At 37.6% G+C, this 21,943-nt stretch overlaps 1 protein-coding gene across 2 annotated transcripts in view; it reads left to right on the plus strand.

The window, feature by feature from the left end:
- The window catches only part of LOC107095631 (collagen alpha-1(XVII) chain-like), a 37,410-nt gene that overhangs the window by 4,796 nt on the left and 10,671 nt on the right, over positions 1-21,943 (plus strand). For both annotated transcript variants that reach the window (XM_015391800.1, XM_015391801.1), the window contains 33 exons: positions 139-246; positions 2,827-3,126; positions 3,259-3,315; positions 3,421-3,456; positions 3,576-3,626; positions 5,741-5,887; positions 6,869-7,414; positions 7,625-7,708; positions 8,678-8,740; positions 8,823-8,981; positions 9,693-9,785; positions 9,874-9,918; positions 10,925-11,068; positions 13,070-13,528; positions 13,602-13,652; positions 13,746-13,763; positions 13,852-13,878; positions 13,975-14,037; positions 14,123-14,227; positions 14,307-14,360; positions 15,345-15,380; positions 15,480-15,533; positions 17,122-17,157; positions 17,239-17,274; positions 17,353-17,415; positions 17,586-17,621; positions 17,739-17,801; positions 17,890-17,916; positions 20,930-20,965; positions 21,049-21,084; positions 21,171-21,251; positions 21,356-21,391; positions 21,482-21,556. In XM_015391800.1, the coding sequence (XP_015247286.1) occupies positions 139-246; positions 2,827-3,126; positions 3,259-3,315; positions 3,421-3,456; positions 3,576-3,626; positions 5,741-5,887; positions 6,869-7,414; positions 7,625-7,708; positions 8,678-8,740; positions 8,823-8,981; positions 9,693-9,785; positions 9,874-9,918; positions 10,925-11,068; positions 13,070-13,528; positions 13,602-13,652; positions 13,746-13,763; positions 13,852-13,878; positions 13,975-14,037; positions 14,123-14,227; positions 14,307-14,360; positions 15,345-15,380; positions 15,480-15,533; positions 17,122-17,157; positions 17,239-17,274; positions 17,353-17,415; positions 17,586-17,621; positions 17,739-17,801; positions 17,890-17,916; positions 20,930-20,965; positions 21,049-21,084; positions 21,171-21,251; positions 21,356-21,391; positions 21,482-21,556 (3,225 nt within the window). The remainder of the gene's footprint in view (positions 1-138; positions 247-2,826; positions 3,127-3,258; positions 3,316-3,420; positions 3,457-3,575; positions 3,627-5,740; positions 5,888-6,868; positions 7,415-7,624; positions 7,709-8,677; positions 8,741-8,822; positions 8,982-9,692; positions 9,786-9,873; positions 9,919-10,924; positions 11,069-13,069; positions 13,529-13,601; positions 13,653-13,745; positions 13,764-13,851; positions 13,879-13,974; positions 14,038-14,122; positions 14,228-14,306; positions 14,361-15,344; positions 15,381-15,479; positions 15,534-17,121; positions 17,158-17,238; positions 17,275-17,352; positions 17,416-17,585; positions 17,622-17,738; positions 17,802-17,889; positions 17,917-20,929; positions 20,966-21,048; positions 21,085-21,170; positions 21,252-21,355; positions 21,392-21,481; positions 21,557-21,943) is intronic.

Genomic DNA, 21,943 nt, shown 5'->3' on the forward strand with positions numbered 1-21,943 from the left:
GTGAGTCTGCTTTTCCCTTTCAAATTGTCTTCAGTATAAACCGAAGGCACATTATCATAGTTGTAGCTAACTATTTCAGGGAAGTAGCTGATGAGTAACAACTTCTTCTTGTTTTGCTGTTTGTCTTTTCGTTGCTAGAGGGAACCAGTGGATCAAATCACAGGAATATGTCCAGTGGTGCTGGAGGGCTGGGCTTTGAGAAGAATGTCTTAACGCAGAACAGCAGTGGAACCTACTTCTCTTCATGTGAGAGCAACTTTCCACTCGAGGGCTAAGTTGTGGGAAGTTGTGGGTTTGTCTCTTAGCAAAGCTTGGGGTTGTTATATTCTTAACGACAAAGATTTTCAGGATTTGTGCAGCGGAGCAGCGTTAAAGCAGAGAGGGCAATTTAAAGGAGAATTACTGTGGAAATACCACAGAAGAGAGTAGGAATAAAGTGGCTGCTTTTTATGTACTTTTTATTTAATTTCTTGTATAAACAACAAACCTAGTACATCAAACCATTTCAACTATACTTCCAACAACACATCAGATTATTTACACTAATTTATGTTAAAAATGTTATGTTAAAAAGGAAAAAAAATGTCTCTAATCTTTTGGAACACCTAAATCTTTATAACCTTTTTCTTAATCTTTGTAATTTTATGCACAATACCTTCATTTTGAACGTAGAGCTATGCATTAAAGGCACAACCCTGTAATCTGAAATGTAACAGAACAGAGCAATAAAATTGAATACCTCTTCTGTTAAGCATATATATGCTTCTTAAAAAAAATATGCTAAATCAGTTTCACCTCCTATTAAAATGATTCTAATGGATTAATTATATGCTTCCTATTAAATTGTCTTCATAACAAATATGAAGCTGGGAGGTCTAATCTCAAGATTAGTTTGAACAGAAAATGGTTATACTTTAAATAGGAATTGAAATAAAAAAAGGAAAAAATGAAGGATTTTTAAGTATAATTTAATCAGGAATGGATTTGATTAATTTTCAATCAAACATTATTAATCAAACTATGTCACAGAGGTTTAATAAAGATAAAAATAAAAATTGCTAAAGTTGATCTGAGATCGGTACCTGAGGTATGTAATGAGTGTTGAATTGGAATTTTTTTTTAAAAAGAAAATTAAGAGACATTGCCATGTTTTCTGGCTGGATCTGAACAATAAATCAAAGTTATCACAATTATTATTAAAAGAAGTATGTGTGCAATAAAAACATAATAGATTACTGTTTTGAAATCTGCTATTGTTAACAAATAAACAGCAAACCTTACAGGCCCATGTGTTATTCTGTCTGTTGAAGGTGAGATGTCAGTTCATAAGATAATATATATGATATAGAGTGCTGGAAGGACAGATAAGAATGATCAAATTTTGAGTTGTGTTATAGTCTTTAAAAAATGATTTAGTCCATCTTGAACACAGCTCAGCTGCTCCACTACTAGAGCTTCCTGAGGATGAGTTATAATGTGGAAAAAAATCCTCCAATCAAAGGCAGACTTCAGATGGTCATATTGCTCTGCTATAGAAAAGAGGATTATGTTATTATTCCTAAAACACATTATATTAATACAAAAGAGAGAAGAACAACTTCAATAGACTTACATTGGAAATGCCGTTATCTTGTGAATGGAGCCATTTTCACTGTATTCACTTTGAATAAAATGGACAGGTTTACATTTCAGAGTTTTAAACATTTACAAACATTCGAAACTATGACTAATTATGGCCGATTTTAGAGTTTTTTTTTGTTTCTAAACTACTGTATATGATGATCTTATGGGAGATCTTAGACAGCATAGATTGACAAGCATTCAGATTAAACATTTATAATTTGGACATCCTGGTAAAATTATTTTGTGACTAAGCATTTGAGAAAACTTTAAAGAAAATAGTTATCAGGTTTTCAGTGTAACTTTAAAATATACAACATGTTAAAAGCTTCACTCCACTCATACATTATGTACAGGGCCGGCTCTAGGTTATTTGGTGCCCAAGGTGACCATACCCCTTTGTCACCCCCTCATGTTGAGCTTGCACTCTTCCCAAAAAGCAACTCCACAGCTATTAATCAATTATTCCTTTTATATTTTAAATGTTCCCACAAAAATGTTTTAAAGACAAAAACCTAAAGAATAAATATAAGTCTGAAGGATAGAATTACAATGTAATAATAACCAACTACTTAGAATTGAATGAAAATGTGATGAGTGCAAAATCAAAGCAACATAAAACAGTGTAATCAAGAGAAAAAGTCGAATATTAAGGTTAAGACAACAACTTTTAAAGGCTACAGCCAAATAGATTACATTTTAATTTGAAAGATGAGTTCCCCAAAAAATATTACAATAACCAACAACTCAAAATGCCCTGCAAATGTTGTGAAAGAAATATTTATGCTTTCCATTTTGGTCAACATTGTTATAAATATAACTTAAGAACAATATGTGCAAAAACAAAAAAACGTTTTTGCACAAGGAAAATACATTTTAATTTCTTAATTTAAGGTTTGGACAAATTGGAAAAGATTTGGGAGTATTTCCAGAAAGAAACTATCTTAAACACCAAAACATTCCTAAAATTCCCAGTGTTGTTGGAAAACATAACTTCCTGGTAATGGCCTCCATGGTTCATAATTCATATATTTATTCCTTTTTTTAATTATTATGTAATGTTGCTCCATGACCAGCAGATGGCGCTCCAGGCAGCTGCCTGTGTCTCCTGTCGGCAAAGCGGGGCCTGATTATGTACCTACTAAGTTACCTACCTCTTTTATATTTTAGTTATCTGAATCTATTTTTTTTTTATTGTCTGTCCAGCCTCTGTAGGTGTGACAAGTAACTACAGCTCCTCCTCAGGGATCTACCTTGGAGGAGACTCCTCAGGTGGAGGCGAGGGAGGTGGGAGCTACATAGATGGAGAGGGTTATGGGAGTGGAGGAGGTGGAGGAAGAGGGGAAGGAGGCAGTGGAAGCACTTATCTTGTGAGCTCCGTGTCGAAGGTCAGGTCCAGCTCATCAGGCGGTGCGAGGAGAGCTCAGACTGCTGGGTCATCAGTGGGGCTCTCACCAGGTTTCCGCGAGAGGAAGACCATATCCAGCCGCTCGGGAGGTTATGATGGTAGGTTCCTGTTGAAAATAAGGCAATTCAGAGGTGTCCGCAAATAAAAACAAAACCTCGAGGCACTCTGACACAATTCTGGGGCGCTGGAACTGTTTATATGCCTATTCAACTTTTATGTTTTGCTTTCAGGGAGTTCCAGTGCCAATTCTTCACCAGAATTTCCACGCAAAGACTATGGGAACTACTGTAAGACAGTAGTCAGCGTAGGGCTAAATGTTTTGTTATTACACAATATCTTTGCATTTCAGGCCTGCAAATGTGTTTGAAGTTTCCTCTCATTTTTCTTTGTAGGCTCTGGTGCCACAAGAGGGAGGAGCGAAAGCAGAGGTCTGTTTTTTTTTCCTTTCATTATTTACGCTTAATCTGTCTGAGTTGTCTTGGCTTGCTTTTTTTTTTAATGAATCAGGATTCCTTGATCCATTGTGTGTTTTTTTTTTTTTTTTCAGAGAGTGAAATCAGAGCCAGGTTACAAAGTGCCTCCCCATCTGCCGGAAGATGTAAGACCAACGGAGACACTGATCCTTTGGCTGTTATGCAACTCTTCAAAATGCAGAAAAAATGTTTCTGATAGTCCTTTCAAAGAAGGACTTTGCTGTTAAATGATTTCTACTGTGGGATTTTTATTTTTGAGTTATGTGGCTGTCAAATGTTTTGGCCTAAAAACTGCATTCCACACAGTCACACTCCAGATCTCACATAACTCAAAATTTCTATTAGTTACATGTGCAGTTAGGCTGCTTTACAAATACATTGGAGGTCTTTTTAAAACAGTGACGGCTCTGACTTAGTTAACACTATAGGATAATGTAAAGAAAAAAGTAAAAGGACCAGATCACATTGGCAGAAGTGGTACAAATGAGTCACTCCTGGTCTTGAGACAAAATTGTGTAGAGGAAAAGTACTAGTTGTTACTCCCCCTGATGATCACTGTGTGGAACTGCTGTTATTCAATCAAAATTACATAACTTTAAGTGCCACTTTTTACCCTCCTAAAATGGGTCTCCAACTTTCCATTGTGGTAATAAATGTGTTTTGTTTAAAGTTACACAACACAAGAAAATCATTGCAAGTGAAAAATTGAATGTAAAAAAATGTTTTCTCTTGAGATTCTCTTGAGATCGTCCTCCTTTTTTAGTTTTCATATCTATATCTATATAGATATAGATATATATATATATTTATACAGTACAGAACAAAAGTTTCTTTATTTTCATGACTATGAAAATTGAAGATTCACACTGAAGGCATCAAATGTGTCTTATATTCTAGGTTCTTTAAAGTAGCCACCTTTTGCTTTGATTACTGCTTCGCACACTCTTGGCATTCTCTTGATGGCATTCTCTTCAAGATGTAGTCACCTGAAATGCTCTTCCAACAGTTTTGAAGGAGTTCCCAGAGATGCTTAGCACTTGTTGGCCCATTTGCCTTCACTCTGCGGTCCAGCTCACACCAAACCATCTTAATTGGGTTCAGGTCCGGTGATTGTGGAGGCCAGGTCATCTGGTGCAGCACCCTATCTCTCTCCTTATTGGTCAAATAGCCCCTTTCACAGCCTGGAGGTGTGTTTGGGGTCATTGTCCTGTTGAAAAATAAATGACGTAAACCGGATAGCATGCTACTGCAAGATGCTGTGGTAGCCATGCTGGTTCAGTATGCCTTCAATTTCAAATAAATCCCCAACAGTGTGACCAACTAAGAACCCCCACACCATCACACCTCCTCCAACATGCTTCACGGTGGGAACCAGGCATGTAGAGTCCATCCGTTCACCTTTTCTGCGTCGAAAAAAAAAAAACACGATCAAATTTGGACTCATCAGACCAAAGCACAAATTTCCACTGGTCTAATGTCCATTCCTCGTGTTCTTTAGCCCAAGCAAGTCTCTTCTGCTTGTTGCCTGTCCTTAGCAGGGGTTTCCTAGCAGCTATTTTACCACGAAGGCCTGATTCACATTGTCTCTTCTTAACAGTTGTTCTAGAGATGTGTCTGCTGCTAGAACTCTGTGTGGAATTGACCTGGTCTCTAATCTGAGCTGATGTTAATCTGCGATTTCTGAGGCTGGTGACTCAGATGAACTTATCCTCTGCAGCAGAGGTGACTCTTGGTCTTCCTTTCCTGGGGCGATCCTTATGTGAGCCAGTTTCTTTGTAGCGCTTGATGGTTTTTTCGATGGCACTTGGGGACACTTTCAGAGTTTTGCCAATTTTTTGGACTGACTGACCTTCACTTCTTAAAGTAACGATGGCCACTTGTTTTTCTTTACTTAGCTGCTTTTTTTCTTGCCATACTACACATTCTAACAGTCTATTCATTAGGCACATGAACATATAAAAATGCCTTAATATTTTGTTGGATTGAGTTACATGCAGAAAAACATTACTCGTACAAATTTTCAAGGCTATAAAGTTGTATAAAAACAGAAAAGCCAATAACACCTAAGCAAACTGCACCAATTAGCCTTTGGACATGTGAAATACGGACGTAAAACAATCTAAAACTTCATACTGATAAAAAGTAAGCTTTCATGGTGACTCTTCTTACAGCTGGTTTGTTCTGTCACAGATTTGCTGTCTAAGCTTTTTGAACAGCATTTGTATAACTGGTCTGTTAGGGGCTGAGCTGGAAGACGTGAAGAAGCTGCTGAAGGGACGCTCCAGCAGCGTCAGTCCTACCCGCTCCTCCAGCGCCTCCATCACGCTGCCAGTACCGAAAAAAGCCAGTGCGGAGAGCAAGACCGTCTCAGTGGCCACTCAGTCGGGTATACACTATACTGTTACTAGAGCTGCAAATATGCATGTGCTGCACATTCATAGACACTTTGTCTGTCACCCAGATAGTTTAATCGAGAATCCTAAATGTCCCACAGCCACTGCTAAGCATCTGGTTTTTAAAATCCAGGATTTGCATGCTCCTTTGGGATCTAAAAACCCCAGCAGTGCCAAATACTCTAAGCCTAACTCTGGATTTGTTTATTATTCTGGAAAAAAAAAAGAAAAAACACAAATAAAGTTTTGATAAATTATAATGAGTTTATTTATGAGTGAAACCACTCAGATCAAGGATGATGTGTAGTTTATAGGTAGAAACTTAACAGCCTACTATTTACTATTTTTAAAAAGAGATGCACCAAACCTATATTTTTCCTGGCTGATAACAGTTTAAAGTATTCTTTGACCTGCAGATACTCAGTTTGATTGATAAAAAAAAAATGTTTTCATGGACTATGAAGCATAGTAGGAGAGAAAGTTTCCATGAATCCTTGGATAGATGAGGTGATTTTCATCCTTTTGAAAATTATATAGCAAGGCTAGCCTTTTATCTCCTAAGCTTCTTGAGTTTAACTCAAAGCCAAACCAACTGCATGACGGTACATGCTGTCTGTTGCTGCCTTTAAAGATAAATAAAATAAAATACTTAAAGTCTCTTTTTAGTTTTTATGGTTCTATTGAACGGGGAAAGAAAATTCTAATCTTCCACATTTTTTCCTGCCCATCCCTGGCCACGGCCTTTCAAAATAAAATTTTCCAATTACAAACATTTATTAGTTTCCTTTTTTTTTACTCAGATAACGTTTTTTGACCTAATTTCATCCTCAGAATAAGACGTTCCAAGAGTTTTTAGATTTATTGCATACTGAATTTTAGATAACTAAGTATTTAAACATTTTTTAATGTCTTACTTTTCTTTTTCACGTCTTTCTCTGATCCTTATTTTCTGGTAATTTTTTCCCCTTCAACAGTTTCAACTTTATTTGAACCTGGTGTTCAATCAAGCGGCTTCAACACCATTGATGTGTCAGGCCTCTATGACGGCAGACTGACATCCAGGCAGCGTGATACTGGCGTCCAAACAGGCCAACATGCTGTCACTGTAAAATCTTGCCACTGCGACGCTGGAGTCAAATCCAGCCAGTATGACGTCAGCTTGGGTGCAGCTCAGTATGATACTGGTCTGAAGTCAAGCCAGTATGATGTTTGTCTGAGTTCAGCTCAGTACGATACTGGTGTGAAGTCGGGAGGATATGACATGAGCCTGAAATCAGGGAGATATGATACTGGATATAAATCTAGCCAGTATGACACCATTGGGAGATCAGGCCAGTACGACACCCTGGATTCAGCCTTTCCAACATTCTCTTGGTCCACCACCACCCTGCCCTCCTCAGCCACTGCCGTCATAGCTGGAAACTCTGGCAGTTACACCTACCAGCTCGGCCAGGTCAGCACTAATAACATGTCAGGAGGCTCGCCGCCTATCAGCCCCGCCCCAGCACCATCTCTATCAGGTCAGTATCATCCCTCAGAGTAAAACCTAAAGTATTCTGCAAATACAATAGAAGGTGCGAAATCACAGTTTTAATTTAAAAGTCCATATTTTTTTAAACCAAAATAAGCAGAAGAAAGAAAGATATTTTTAAAAGTCACATTTTTAGAAGCTGCTGTTATTCCTGTTTCACAATTTGACACCAAGTTACTAAATGTGTTTCTGTTTAAAGTTTATGGCTTTCAGAATAACCTGGCTCCCACCTCTGCTGCTGTGCTCTCCACCAATGCCGCCAACGTTTCTTCTAGCATGGGAGGTATGGCTGCAAGTCAATGTAGTATCAAATACCTTTAATTAGGGTTGGGAATTGATAAGATTTTCACGATTCCGATTCCGTTATTGATTCTGTGAAACACTTCGATTCCTTATTGATTCTGTGAAACAATGAACTTGGTAAGTGCACGGTGACATTCGTCTACCTTCGCCTGGGACATTCTATTTCTGCCTGCCTCTGTGAAAACCAAAGGCAGTGAACGGGATCTGCCAGCCTCTGAGCCAGCCAGGCTACCCGTCTCGTCACAGTCATCTAAATCTAATGGAGAAAAAGTATCCGTTTAATGAAAAGTCATTACTGTACAATTTCAGGAAATAAACTCATCTCCCCCTGATTTGAATAAACAAGCGTCACCTTTGTCTCGCTTCCTGAACTGCCGAGCAACTTCGTAGCATGTTTAATAACCCCAAAGAGAGGTAGGAAATTGGTTTATTTCCACCAGAGTTGACTTCCATGTTGGTCGTAACTTTAGCTTCTGTCCGGAAACTATAAAAACACGGCATTCGGTAAAATGTATGCCATGTTGTGTGCGCAGGTGGTTCTGCATGTTGGAGTATTTCCTCCAGCGGATGAAATTGCCACTTTAAAATGATTGCAAAGTGCGTTGTTGCCATCTTTCTCTTCCTTAAAATAAAGCCAAACTTTCGATCACTTTGAGCGCTTTTGTTTGTCTTTTCTAGACTTACACCTGGTCACGTCGTACTTGCTTACTGAATGCCGTGTGCGTAACTTGCATAAAAAACCTAATGTAAGTCGTGCTGCCCAGCGCTAGGCTCTGGTGCTGCTCGGAATTGATAAGGGAATCGTTAAGCGAGCTGCCAAACTGTGCCATGGAATTGGAACACACAGAACCGGTTCTGAACAGAAACCGGTTTTCGATTCCCATCCCTACCTGTCATGCTTTCATAAACCCAAACAGCACTTTTATTTACAAAGTGTTTAATTCGACAGGTTATGGCGTCCAGAAGAATGTGTCAAATGGTGGTGCTGCCATCAGCTCAGGGTTCTCTACAGGTAATGAATAAGGAACAAACAACTGTGCAGGAGACTTATGATGTAACTGAACTGCCCTATCAATGTGTTGCCACTTTTTCAGCCACAAGGTCCCAAACAGATGATGCCTACAAGAGAGATTATAAATATACTGTCTCTGAAAAGGGGAACGTTCCAGCCAGGAGGGAGGGGGAAATGCTCATCCTGGCAAAAGACAGTGGCAAACAGTTTACCACCAGCAGCAGTGCTCAGGTTGGAGGAGGTGAGTGGGGAACTTATCGCCCTCTCATGGAGAACAAGAGACACTTCTCATGTTTAAAGACGATCCCACCCACTAAATGTTCCCCCAAGATTTCACGTATTTCAGCTGAAATACCTGAAGGAGGTCAATACTTATTTTTTAATGGGTTATTTAAGATAACATGCCCTTTAAGTCATAATAAAAGGCTCTTTTTTCATTAATAAAATAGAAATTTTCACACTTCTAAAATGTTTTAAAGAATTCTTGTTGATAAATAATAATTTTTAATAAATCTATATTTCTGTATTTTACGCTAAAAGGGATCAAATGCAGTTTGGATTATTTAAAACAGTGATTTAGCCCTTTAATTTAACTTATAATGTAGGCTAAGATTACTATTTCAGTCTAATTATTTCTTAAAGTACAAAGAAGAGAGTGCCTCTCTCTCATTGTCCAAATATGTATAGATAGGCAATATCGTTTTTTTTCTCCTGTACTTGTGTTGCCCTCAGACACAGTTGCACCATGGACAAGGAGCCATGTTGCCCAAATTAAGAAACTGCTACTGGCAGCAGTGTAAACCAGATCAGCCATCTGATATGTGCAGCAATATTTATTTTACAATGTAAAAACAGCAAAGGGACGTCCACTATCACTGACATGGCTGCATTGTGAAAAATGCAATATGAGTTATTGCTGATGAGTTATTGTTTCACATTATCCTCCTTGCAGGTTCACTGTCAGGAGACTCCTTAAAGAAGGAGAAGCTTATTTCCAGCTACATCGACACAGGAACCATGAAAACAGATGCAGGCAACTCGTACTGTGAGCAGAGATTATACACACTATTTATATACTTTTCAGAAATTTTCAGTGTAAATGTGTGATACTCACCAGTTTTTTTTTTAATTAGATGGATCATCTGGAGTCCTAATGAAAGACAAGGCGACCTATGCAGGTATATCTTTAGTAACATTAGCCCTTCATGTGGCACTCATTGAAATACTTTGAAAATCAAAATTTTAGCTTAGAGTGTTATTGAAGGACAGGAGAAGACCTTATAGCTTTTGTAACATTCAAAAACTATGTATATTTTGATGGCAAAAATTAAGGTCAATGTAATAACAAGAAAGAAGTCACTTTGTCTAATATATTTAGAGAAATAACAAAAGTGCTTTTATAAAAAAAATAATTAAAAACACCCACAAAAGGAAAGAAAAAATTATTTTGTTACAACATAAGTAAGTAAATAAGTAATTTTTTTCTTAAAATAAGTTAACTTTTTCTGGGATTGAGGAGAAAAGTGAGATACTTTTCCAATTGAACAAGAAAATTAACATTCAACATACGGTAAGAAAAAACAATTGCCTTGACTTATTTCATGTGCATAATATCTAGTTATCTTATTTTAATAGTAAAATACTCTTTCCATTGGCAAATCATCTTTTTTACATACTCAAATTAAGGCGACATACACTTAATTTAAGACATTTGTATTTATTTCTACATAATTTCTTAAGCGTAGAGTATTAATACTGATACAGGCAGTTACATTTTTTTTAAACTCTTATCAACATCTAATTGGTCAATTGCAAAAATAACATGTAAAGCCACATACATGCGTATCATTGCTGAATGGTTAAATATAAATCTTGTGTTTCTAGACCTCAGGGGGGTTTCCATTTGTAGGTGGTATGCAAGTGATCTAAAACTTGCCCTATAAAGGGATTTATGCATTTTTCAATAAAGATTCAGAGAATTGTTCAAACTTCAATGGATTTATTTTATGAGAATTGTGAAAGATCCCAACATGATTAAATAACTGATAAATAACTAAATCAAAGACACCTCTTCTTTGTTTTTAATAGATAAATACGTTAAAAAAATGTTCGATAGTATAAAATGTCAGAGTAAATTCTTGCAAAGTGAGGGTTTCAGTCTTCAGCTAAATGTACTGTTTTCAGAGATTCATAGGGACAGCGGCGTCTTTGGAGGAGGAGGATTCTGCTGTTGCTCTGACTCCTGCTGCTCCTGGTGGAAGTGGCTGCTGGGTTTGCTGCTCCTCTGTCTGCTCCTGCTCGGGCTCCTGTTTGGCCTTATTGCACTGGGTAAGACTGGCTCATACAGCGCTATTTGAGTTAATTTAAAAAGAGGAAAATACATTTTTTTTATTTCAGCCATCCTGAGGGTTAATAGCCTCAGCAGCACAAGATTTTGGAGAGATTTTAGACTTTTAGCTTTTATAAACTGGTGAGCATGCTCTGTTAGACAGTACATGTAGGCCCCTTCCTGGAAATATGATCCCTGCTTGGCTCCCTCTCTTTCATAAAGTCTGGCATTCATTGTCCATGGAGCAGCTTTGGAAATATTTGCAGGGTGACATCACATTACACTACATATAAGTCAGTTCTCTGTGCAGTGAAAGAGTCAACAGTCTGGTTATATAGTGATAAGACTGGGATAAACAGACTGGTAAAACTTCTTCCTCTAAAATAAAGTGTATTGCACTGCACCGTAAAGCAATGGACACATCTGTTGCCATTAAAAATTAAAAAAATTCCCACTGCTATTGACAAAATCTTCATTAAATTTCTTTCACAGCCTTTTTCACATTATGAGTGACATCATGTGGTCAGTTTTTCCTTTATACAATAGAAAGATTTACTCTGAAGATTAAAAGTTTAGTTCTGTTCCTTTAAGAAATGTCCAGTTTATTTATTAGTGAGCATTTGTTGTCAGTTTACTTGAGTTTAGACATTCGGTTCTGCAACCTCCCTGCTTGTTTTATCTAGTAATATTCCTTATATTATTTCATGCGTTTCTTTATAGCTACATGGTTTAAGTTAGGAGGTGCAAAAGACACCAAGCTCTGTTTATTACTTTCCATTCACTGGGTTTCCAACAGCAACAGTCAAAACTCCACCACCCAGTACCATGCAATTGTTTATTATTTTTTTGCTTTATATTCTTGCCTAATTAAAAAAAAAAAAAAAACATCTAAAAGAAAACCTAAAATGCTCTTTTAAGGAATTACATTACATTAGGATTACATTTCTCCTGACCTGCTTTGCGCATGTCTTGTGCGACACAATGGCAGCCCACTGCTTCTCAAGGGTTAAATGCAGAGAGGGAATTTTCCCTATTGTGGCACAAAAAAGGGATTTAAATTAGATTAGATGGTAACACGCCACAATTGTGATAGCACCCACACCCTCCTAGAAGCCCATCCCCGCAAATAATGACTTGGTAAATATGATTATTAACTGAATTATAAAGATATATGTATATCCCCTTATTTAGCCCAGCAGGGGTATGGTAACGAGCCACTCATTTGATTCAGTTGTTAAAAATGGGGTGCATCAAAAAGTAGCAGGATAGCAGCTGTTAAGGACTGGACTTGAGCACCCCTTTGCTAGAGTATAGGGCGATGCACGCTCTTTTGACAGGGGAGGTAATTCTTGGCATTTATCCACCAAAAACTACATTTTTGGGGATTCATGGATAATAAATATGAAAACATTAAGAATATGTTTCAAAGATCCCTTTTCTTTCATATTTCAATCCATTTTCTCATCAGTGTGCGAGAGGGCAGGTAATTATTGGCATATCAGCATCTTTCATTTCTAGAGCTAAATTCGTGTTAAATTTTTAAAAACCTCGGGATCTTCACATCACAAAAGACATTCTAAACAGAGATTTTATATTACCCTCAAACACTGTTGCCCCAAAGTCGTATTTTTGAAGACACCAAATTGTTAAAGTGGGACATCTATAATTGGAATTGGGACACTCTATTTTTTGCAGCAAAAACACAGTAAGAAATGAGCAAAAAAGTATTCAGTGACTTTGTCAAAATTTTAAGTAAGAAGACGAATTGAAGTGTGATTTTGCAAAGAAAAAAAGAAACTTGGTATTTTAAATTCTGGAGGTAAGCACAAACATATGAATGACTTTGGCAAAATTCAAATGAGTGATTTTAATCCAAATTGATCTATATTAATTCCAAGATTACAGTGAGATTAAACTAGACAAAAAAAATGAATCTATGCCCACCAATATATATATGCATATATTTTCCAGCTGCACATTGAAAATATAACTTTTTTCAGCTGAGGACATGAGGAGGCTCAAGAAACGGGTGGCTGATCTGGAGACCAAGGCCTTGTTCACCGGCGCTGAGTCTAGTCGGCTGATTGGTGGAGGTGGAGGAACAGGCTCTGATAAAACCATCATTTTTGGAGGTGGAGCAGGAGGTGGAGGAACAGGCTCTGATAAAACCATCATTTTTGGAGGAGGAGCAGGAGGTGGAGGCACTGGCTCTGATAAAACCTTCATTCTTGGAGGAGGAGCAGGAGGTGGAGGCAAAATCTCTGCTGCTGGGGCTGGTACGGGCAGCACTGGTGCCTCTTTTAACGGGAGCGCCAGCAGTGATGGTAATGGTTTCAGCACTGGCACCGGTGTTTGGAACGGCGATGGGACTGCTGTGAGTGGAGCATACATTGACAACGTCCTTCAGACAACCATCTATAGAATGTTAAGATCTGAAATGCAGTCGCAGACATTCAAAGGTAAAGCAGAGTCACACACTGTCCAACATTCATGTTCTGCATCAGCTCACTAAAAACCTGCTTTCTGCCTCAGCCTTTTTAGCAAACTCAGTGCAGGGAGAGAGGGGGTTACCTGGACCCAAAGGTACCAGAAAAATATGGTGCTTTTAACAGAATCTGTTTAAATTACATCAGAATTCAAGTTTATTTAAGTAATTATAATCTTTTGCTTTTTCAGGCGACCCTGGATTGAAAGGTTGGGAAACACAATGTCTATTTTCTGCTTTTTTCACTGCAAAAGTTTAATCAAGCTAAAATATCTTTGTGCGTTGCACCATCAACAGGAGAAGCTGGCGTCCCTGGACTTCCAGGTGTGTTTTAATTTTCTACAGTTCACTTTCATGTTTGCACTCCTTAGTGAGGTTCTTTCATGATGCCATTTTACAGACTTTGACCTTTGGTTTCAGGTGTTCCAGGTCTGATAGGACACACTGGCCCTGAGGGCCCTAAAGGACAAAAAGGAAGTCAAGGTAAAGACACTGCTTAAGCTCACCATCAATGATGTTACCTATTGGTTGCTATAGACTGATGTCTATATGCAAAACATTGTATCAGGTGAACATGGAGTAGATGGACCACAAGGTATTAGGGGCCGCGAAGGACCACCTGGACCTAGAGGCGACATGGGACCTCCAGGCTTTGGACAGAAAGGAGATAAAGGTATGCCTCAGCGGAGGAGTTTTAAACTATTAATTTGCTAATTCTGGCATAAATACAAGTGATCTGTGTTCTGATGCAGGTGCTCAAGGTGAACCTGGTTCTGTTGGACCTGCTGGGCCTCCTGGATCAAAAGGTACAATCAGGAATGGTAAAATAAAAATGTTGTCAAACAAAGAAAAAAGGAAATAAAACTAAAGGAATATCTGTGCCATGTCAAGTGTATTAATTGAGTAGAGTGTATGAATTAAAGATGCCACTAGATGGCAGTGTGGAATTGGTCATTTTTTGTCTCCTAACGTCACGGGTTCACACCTAAACATAATTACCTAAAGCTAAAGAAGTCTGTGGTGAAATATGTGTAGTGCATCGTTGGCTCACAATATATGATGTAACAACTTTATCAACATCCTTCCCGCATGTTTAGATGATGGAAGACCCTTCTAAGCTTGACCTTAAATCTGTCATGAGCAATGAAATCATAGTACCTACTGGATCTGCAAAGAAAACTTGTTTCCATATAGCAGAGCGGGCAGTCAGATAGGCAACTAACATCAGCCAACAGGTCCTTGATGTTTCTATAACAACAATCAACTGAAATAAATCATTGGTGTCCAGACAACACTCTGGCTGAGGTTCACCCAGGTGAAAACATTGTGTTATATATCATGTAAAGAGGGTGATCTGTCATAATTGTTAGTTAACTCTATTTCCTCCCCTGGACTCTGCATCTATACAGTATAAGACAGTTTAGATGAATATATTTAGGTATTTGTCTGGTAGGAACATCCAATCAAACAGTATGCGTGTCTCTGTGGGAGAAAGGGAAGACCCACCTTAGTAAACTGAAGGGAGAGATCAACATAAGTATTGAAGGTATTACTCAACTACTGTCTGCAGCACAATGAAAGTGCAGACAGTGCACCAGGGTTAGGAGTAACCTGACTCTTTTCACTGCTTCTCAGCAGGTGTTTCATATTTAAACCGAATGTTCTTAACGCTGTAGTGCAGAAATAAATCTGAATGAATATCAGGATCTATTTAATCCTGTGACCCTGCTATAACGGAGCTGCTTATAGTTTAGTTATGGTAATTTCTACTTTGTTGTTTTTTTCTGAAGGTCCACAAGGAATCCAAGGGTTACCTGGCCCACCTGGTTAGTTTCTTTCTTTCATGCACATGATTTAGTTATTTCATGGTTAGTAGAAAAAGCTTAAAATGCTACTCAATATGCTCCCTTCTGTTTTACTTGTAGGTCAACCAGGTGCTCAGGGCTTCCGCGGTGAAGCAGGACTACCAGGACAAAAAGGTTGGTTCCACATAGGATCGCTCCACTTAGGATTAAGAGAAAAGAGCACAGTGTGTTATGGCGTTCATGTTCTCTATGATGCTAGGTGGGACCATATATGTAGACGCCTCATTGGACACTGGCCGACGTGCCTAGAGGTGCGGCCATCTTGAATCAGACAGCCACAGTCTGACAGCTGCTGTCAGTAAAAGGAGGCAACCTTAAAAAACCCCCAAAAATTCTAAAATTACCTTTATGTTAGATTCCACATATTAACTCAGATTAAAAAGTATTTAAATTGAACTCAAACTGGATGATATATATGTAAAGCTATATATTTTTCAATAAAAGAAATATGATAAACACAAAGTTTTTTATCAGTATATTATAAGATGTTTTATATCTTATATATTATCGTATATTATGTTATGTTTTAAAATAATATATATCTACATAGTATATTATTATTATTATTATTCAGTATTTTTAAGGATTGTTCTTTGGTACTTAGTATTATGATCTATAGAGGAAAATTTGTTGCAATGTGATTTACAAATGAGAGTATTTTTTTTTTATTTTATGTTGATTTTTATTTTTTGTCAAATTGCAGTGAATCGTAAATTTATGTTGTGTCAAACTAAAGAATTTATGTCCTTTGCTCAAACTTCTTCCAAAACTCTTTTTCGAACTATGTTTTTTATCTCACTGTATTTGTGTATAGACTAGACATTACAATCCTTTTCAATCCTTTTCAACATAAATCTACTTGGATTCCACAGGATAGTTTCCTTCTTCTGGGTGTTTGTGTGTGGGTGTCATGTATATATATTATATATGACAAACATTAGCTAATAAAAGAACATTTTATTTATTATTACACCTTTATTTTTACAGGCAAGTCATTAAGTTCTTATTTACAATGGCGGCCTGACAAGTGGAGTAACCACTTAGGAAAAAGGAAGTAGGGCTAAAGAAAACATAGTTTAAAAACGCAGTTTGGACAAAAAACTTTTGGTAGACACAATTTAAATTTACCATTCATTACAATTTGTCAATGATAAAAATTAAAATAAAATTAATAAAAAAAAATAATAATAATGATAATAGCAAATCACATTTTAACAAATTTCCCTCTATAGATCACAATAGTCATCAAATAGCAATCCTTAAAATACTGAATAATATTTAATATACTATGTAAATATATAATATTTGTAAAACATAATCTTATAATATATCAGTATAAAACTTTTTGTTTATCATATTAATATTAATTGCTAAATATATAACTGCATATATCTCATCCAGTTTGAGTTCAGTTTAAATAGTTATTAATCTGAATAAATATGTGTAATCTAACTGAAGAGTAATTTAAAATTTGTTTTGGTCTTTTAAGGGGTTGTGACATGGAAGAAATTATTGTAATATTATATTTTACTTATGTTTCATGGGATTAAAATGAGATCTAGGTGTCTTCTATTCCTTCTGTCTGAACTGTGGTCTGATCCAAGATGGCCGCCCTCTAGACATGTCGGCCTTGCTGCCGACAGCGTCTAATGAGTTGTCTACGTATATATTGTCTATGAGTGGTACTTTTCTCTGTCTGCAGGGGATAGAGGGCTCGCTGGATTTCAAGGACTTAAAGGTTTGTAGATTCTCCTTGTTTCAGAAGATCACATCAATTCAGTGGATGTTTTGAATAAGTTGTATTAATTGTGTATTTTAGGTGAACCTGGTGAAAGGGGAGTCAGAGGTCTGCAAGGTGGGCAAGTCTCTGTTAATTAGGCTGTTAAAAACCCAATCTGCACGGGTTTACTGATCCAGATGTATTATTTATCAGGTGAACGTGGTTTACCAGGTCTCCAAGGACCTGCAGGAGAGAAAGGCTCCAAAGGATCAATGGGTGAGTTATTGGTGAACTGAATCTTACGTCATCCCTGGTTGCTTGAAATCAATAACATGATCATCTTGTTTCATGGTGCTGCAAAGAGCAGTTTGAAACAAACCATCTTACAGCTAAAACCATGTTGTAGATTTGTTTAGGAATAAGAACATTTTTCTTTTTGTCATAAGGACTTTCTGGACAAGATGGTCAAAAAGGATCAAGAGGTAAATCACACAGCATTTGACGAGGCCTTCTTCTAAGCTCTACCATATCTCCCCAAAAAGTGTAAAATGTAATCAACTGGTCATCAGAAATTCTGTTGTTTCTTTGATGGGTTTCAGGAGACCAAGGGCCTCCTGGACTCAGGGGTCCTGCTGGGCCTCCTGGAGATGCTGGACCTGCAGGTGAAATCTCTCTCTATTAATGTTTCATTGTTTGACCATATAGCTATACATGTTTTATTAAAAATAATATTGCACTTTCCTCCTGTAGGACCACCAGGACTTCAAGGAGCACCAGGTAGGACTCTTTTTAAGCATGCAGCCCAGGAGCTCCTGGTCTAAAAAGAGGGTTATGGCTCTGTTAAATGGCTGTAACCATCGTTTTTTTCTAGACTGAGATAAGTTGGTGCTGGAGTCTGATGGTAATGGATGGTCCAAGATGGACCAATATCAAAGTAGAGCTCTATAGCTCCAAAACAAATCTAATTTCAATGATATCCCAGTCTCACTCTATGGATTGTTTTAAAGCATCATCACATTTATAGTGGGTGGTTCTCTTTGGGTGGCAAGGTTCCCATTTGTGTCTGTTCCACCTATCCAGTCAGAGTTTCTGTGTAAAGATGGACAGCTTTGTGCTTTCAACAACTCCTCTCCTACAAGGGGTCCCTCAGGGGTCAATTATCGGTCCTCTTTTATTTTCCCTTTACCTACTCCCCCCTTTTGCTCTGTTTTAGGAAACACAGCATTAATTTCACTGTTATGTTGATGACTATTTCCCTTCTGCATATAATACTGCAATCAAGAAACTTGCGCATTGTTTCAAGGACATTAAAGCGTGGCTCTCTTAACTTCCTAAGTCCAAACAAGAAAAAGACAGAAGTTATGTTATTTGGTCACAAATCTAGGGATAAAGTTTGAAAGCAATCTTAAAGTTGAGAAACAGATCAGCAGTGTTGTTCAGAAAAGTTTTTATCAGCTTTCAAATAGCTAAATTGAAGCCAATCTTTAAAAGCCTTACCTGGAGAAAGTAGTCCATGCTTTTATGACAGGTCGTCTGGACTGTTGTAATGCTTTTTATGCAGGCATTAGTCAGATGTCTCTTGCCCGTTTGCAGGTTGTGCAGAACTCTCCTGCTTGTTTGATAACTCACACTTGGAAGTGTGAGCATATTTTCCCTATCCTGGCGTCCCTCTATTTGACCCCTGTTTATTATAAAATTCATTTTAAGCTGTTATTTGTTTTTAAATGTCTGAACAACCTCGCTCCACAAAATCTATCTGAGTTACTCCTGCATTACTGCCCACCTCGATCACTTAGGTCTGCTGATCAGCTTCTTCTGACTGTCCCTAAAACTATGCTGAAGCTAAGAGGTGACAGAGCATTTGCTGTAGCAGCTCCTACATTATAGAATAGGTTGCCGCTAAGTATCCAACAGGTTTCCTCTTCACCTGTCTCTAAATGTCTTTTAAAAACACATTTCGATTCCTTTGCTTTTGACACTGTGATCCAGTTTTGTATAACACTGCTCCTGTTGTGGATTGATGGATAGATATTGTTGCATGTGACAATATGTGACAATATCAGACCATTTATTTAAATTGCATGTCAGAAAAAAAAGCACCAGCTACTAAAAGCAATACACAACAACACAAAATTTATTTCTCAGCTCTGTTTTTTCACAATTGCAAGCGGTAAGAAATGCCAATGAATAGGTCACATCCGAAACTATAACCAAACTTTACAGTACAAAAAAATAAATCTAAATAAGTCATTTTGTCTTAAAATAAGTGCATTTTTTTTCCTTGAATTGAGGAGGTGACATTTTGCCAATAGAACAGGACAATTTAAACTTAAAATAAGAAAAGAACAATTGCATTGTCTTATTTCAAATGCATGTTATCTAATTATCTTATTCTAAGAGTAAAAAAATAATTCCATTGGCAAATCATCTTATTTACCTTCTCAAATTAAAGCTACAGTGTGTAATAATTACAGTGATATACAGTCAGAAATGTAATATATTATACGTAACTATGATATTTATCATCATCTACGAGCTCAGCCTCTTAAAGGAATAGTACACCCAAAACATGATTAGCCTTCATTTTCTACTCACCCCCATGCTGAACAACACTCTGGAGTACTTTTTTGATATTTCAAATGCATCTGGAGATCTGGGAGGCTTCTTGCTGTCTGCTGACATTCAAATAATGGAGGTCCCCAGCGCCCGAGGCAGAAAGGTCCATAAAAGTCCACAAAAAACGTGTCAATATTCCTCCATACTGCTCGTCCAATGTATTCCAAGTGTCCTGAGTGGGTAGCGTCCATAATTTACTCGAAACGAAGTCATTTAGAATGTTTTTAGAGCATAAACAGTAGTGTATAGGATTTCCTAAAAGCGCGCGCCTGCGAGTTCACGGCGCTACGGAAACAGCGGCAGACCAAACCAGATGAAAGTGCGCATTCTGGGAGAAGAAGCCTCCCAGATCTCCAGATGCATTTGAGATATCAAAAAAGTACTCCAGAGTGCTGTTCAGCATGGGGGTGAGTAGAAAATGAAGGCTAATCATGTTTTGGGTGTACTATTCCTTTAACCTTAATATTTGCGTTGCCTTAGAATTCGTTATTTATAATTACATAGGAGCGGGTCTCGCAGCCATGGAGGCAGACATCTTTGCGCTACGGCAGCGCAGAGCCAACAAACTAGCGATTGCGAGAACGCCAAAACGTCACAACGATGTAGAAAAAATAACGGGTATATTTATTATCTTAAGCCTACAAGAAATCTATACCCTACACAGACTAATGAAATACTATCTGTAAAATTATCTACAGTATGTAAACAAACCTCATCACTTGAGAAGGTAGGTGATGCGGACGTCGTGGAAGACATTTTGTCCCGTAACGCTCGCCGTACTGTTGGGGGGGAGAAGCGGTGGGGGGGGATGTTCATGTTGCTGCAGTCTGCAGTCTGATCGCTAGATGTCGCTAAAAGTTACACACTGTAGCTTTAAAGGAAAATACGCTTAATTTAAGATTTTTTGTAGTGTAAATCAGCAGACATATTGGATACTCTAGGCAGGGCTGTTTAGCTAATGAAGCTCAGATTTTTCATGTTGGAAGTTCAACTTCAGGATGTGTATTTAAGACTAGGAGCTGCTAGATAAAAAAAGCGACAATTATATGAAATTAACAGAGTTGTGCCGTTTAGATATTAACTGCTTGATCCCCTTACAGAACCTGTCTTTAAAAGTTCATATCCATCAATATAATGTTAACCACATGATCAAACATGATCTCTGTGTTGCTAGGCATCCCAGGAAATCCTGGTCAACCAGGAATCAAAGGTAAAGCCGTTGTCAACCTTTTTAATTGTGTTTTTCTGTCGCATCCTCCTGCTCAGTGTTCAACATGTGTTTGTGTTTTTAAGGTGAAACCGGCCAACCAGGACGAATCATCAATGCAGGTGAAAGAAAATATATGATAAAGCCTGTTTCATCCTTTTTTATGAGACAACAGCCGAAGATGCAATGATTTGTTTTTATTTCCCAGCTGGTTCAACATCCATTGGCATCCCAGGACCACCTGGACCTGCTGGTCCCCCTGGTCCTGCAGGTCCTCCAGGACTATCAGGTCTCTATCTTGGCAACATTTTCCCGATGTTCACTATTCTAGATATCAGAATCTGATTACGCAGTAAATTAAATCTGTTCAATGTGATTAATTCACGTCCTCAGGTCCTATTGGCCCTGCTGGTCTACCTGGTCAACCTGGTAGGTCGGCTTTTTATTTAGATTTTAAGTAGTTTACTTAAAGATACTTAGTTTTATAAATTGCGTTACACGTAAATCTTGTCTTTGCAGGTCCTAAAGGTGACAGAGGAGAGATGGGAATAATAGCAAGAACCAGCGAAACTGTACATTCATCAACAACAGGCAGTAAATGCTTTTTTATTTTTTGACAAATACATGTAGATGTTTTAACAGATGAAATATTTAATAGTCAGACTTCATAACATAATTGATTAAACTAAATACGTTATATCCTGAAAATGACTGAAAAAGACTTGAGTCTGGGTAGAAGTTCAGCTTCCTATAAAACAGCAGCATTTATACATATATTGAGATTTCGTAGAATTGTTTTGATCAAAGCACACTCAATAAAATGTCAAGACCTAAATCGGACTGATAATTGTAGAAAATAATTGAACACAAATTTTAATACATTTATGGAAATCATTGACTCTTTGTCATGATGGGTTTAAGGTTCTTAGCCCACATGCAGAACACAACGGAGGCTGGGTAAAAGTTTAACAGAGTTTATTG

The sequence above is a fragment of the Cyprinodon variegatus genome, unplaced genomic scaffold, assembly GCF_000732505.1.
Source record: "Cyprinodon variegatus isolate N-32 unplaced genomic scaffold, C_variegatus-1.0 Scaffold560, whole genome shotgun sequence".
In the NCBI taxonomy this organism is placed as follows: Eukaryota; Metazoa; Chordata; class Actinopteri; order Cyprinodontiformes; family Cyprinodontidae; genus Cyprinodon; species Cyprinodon variegatus.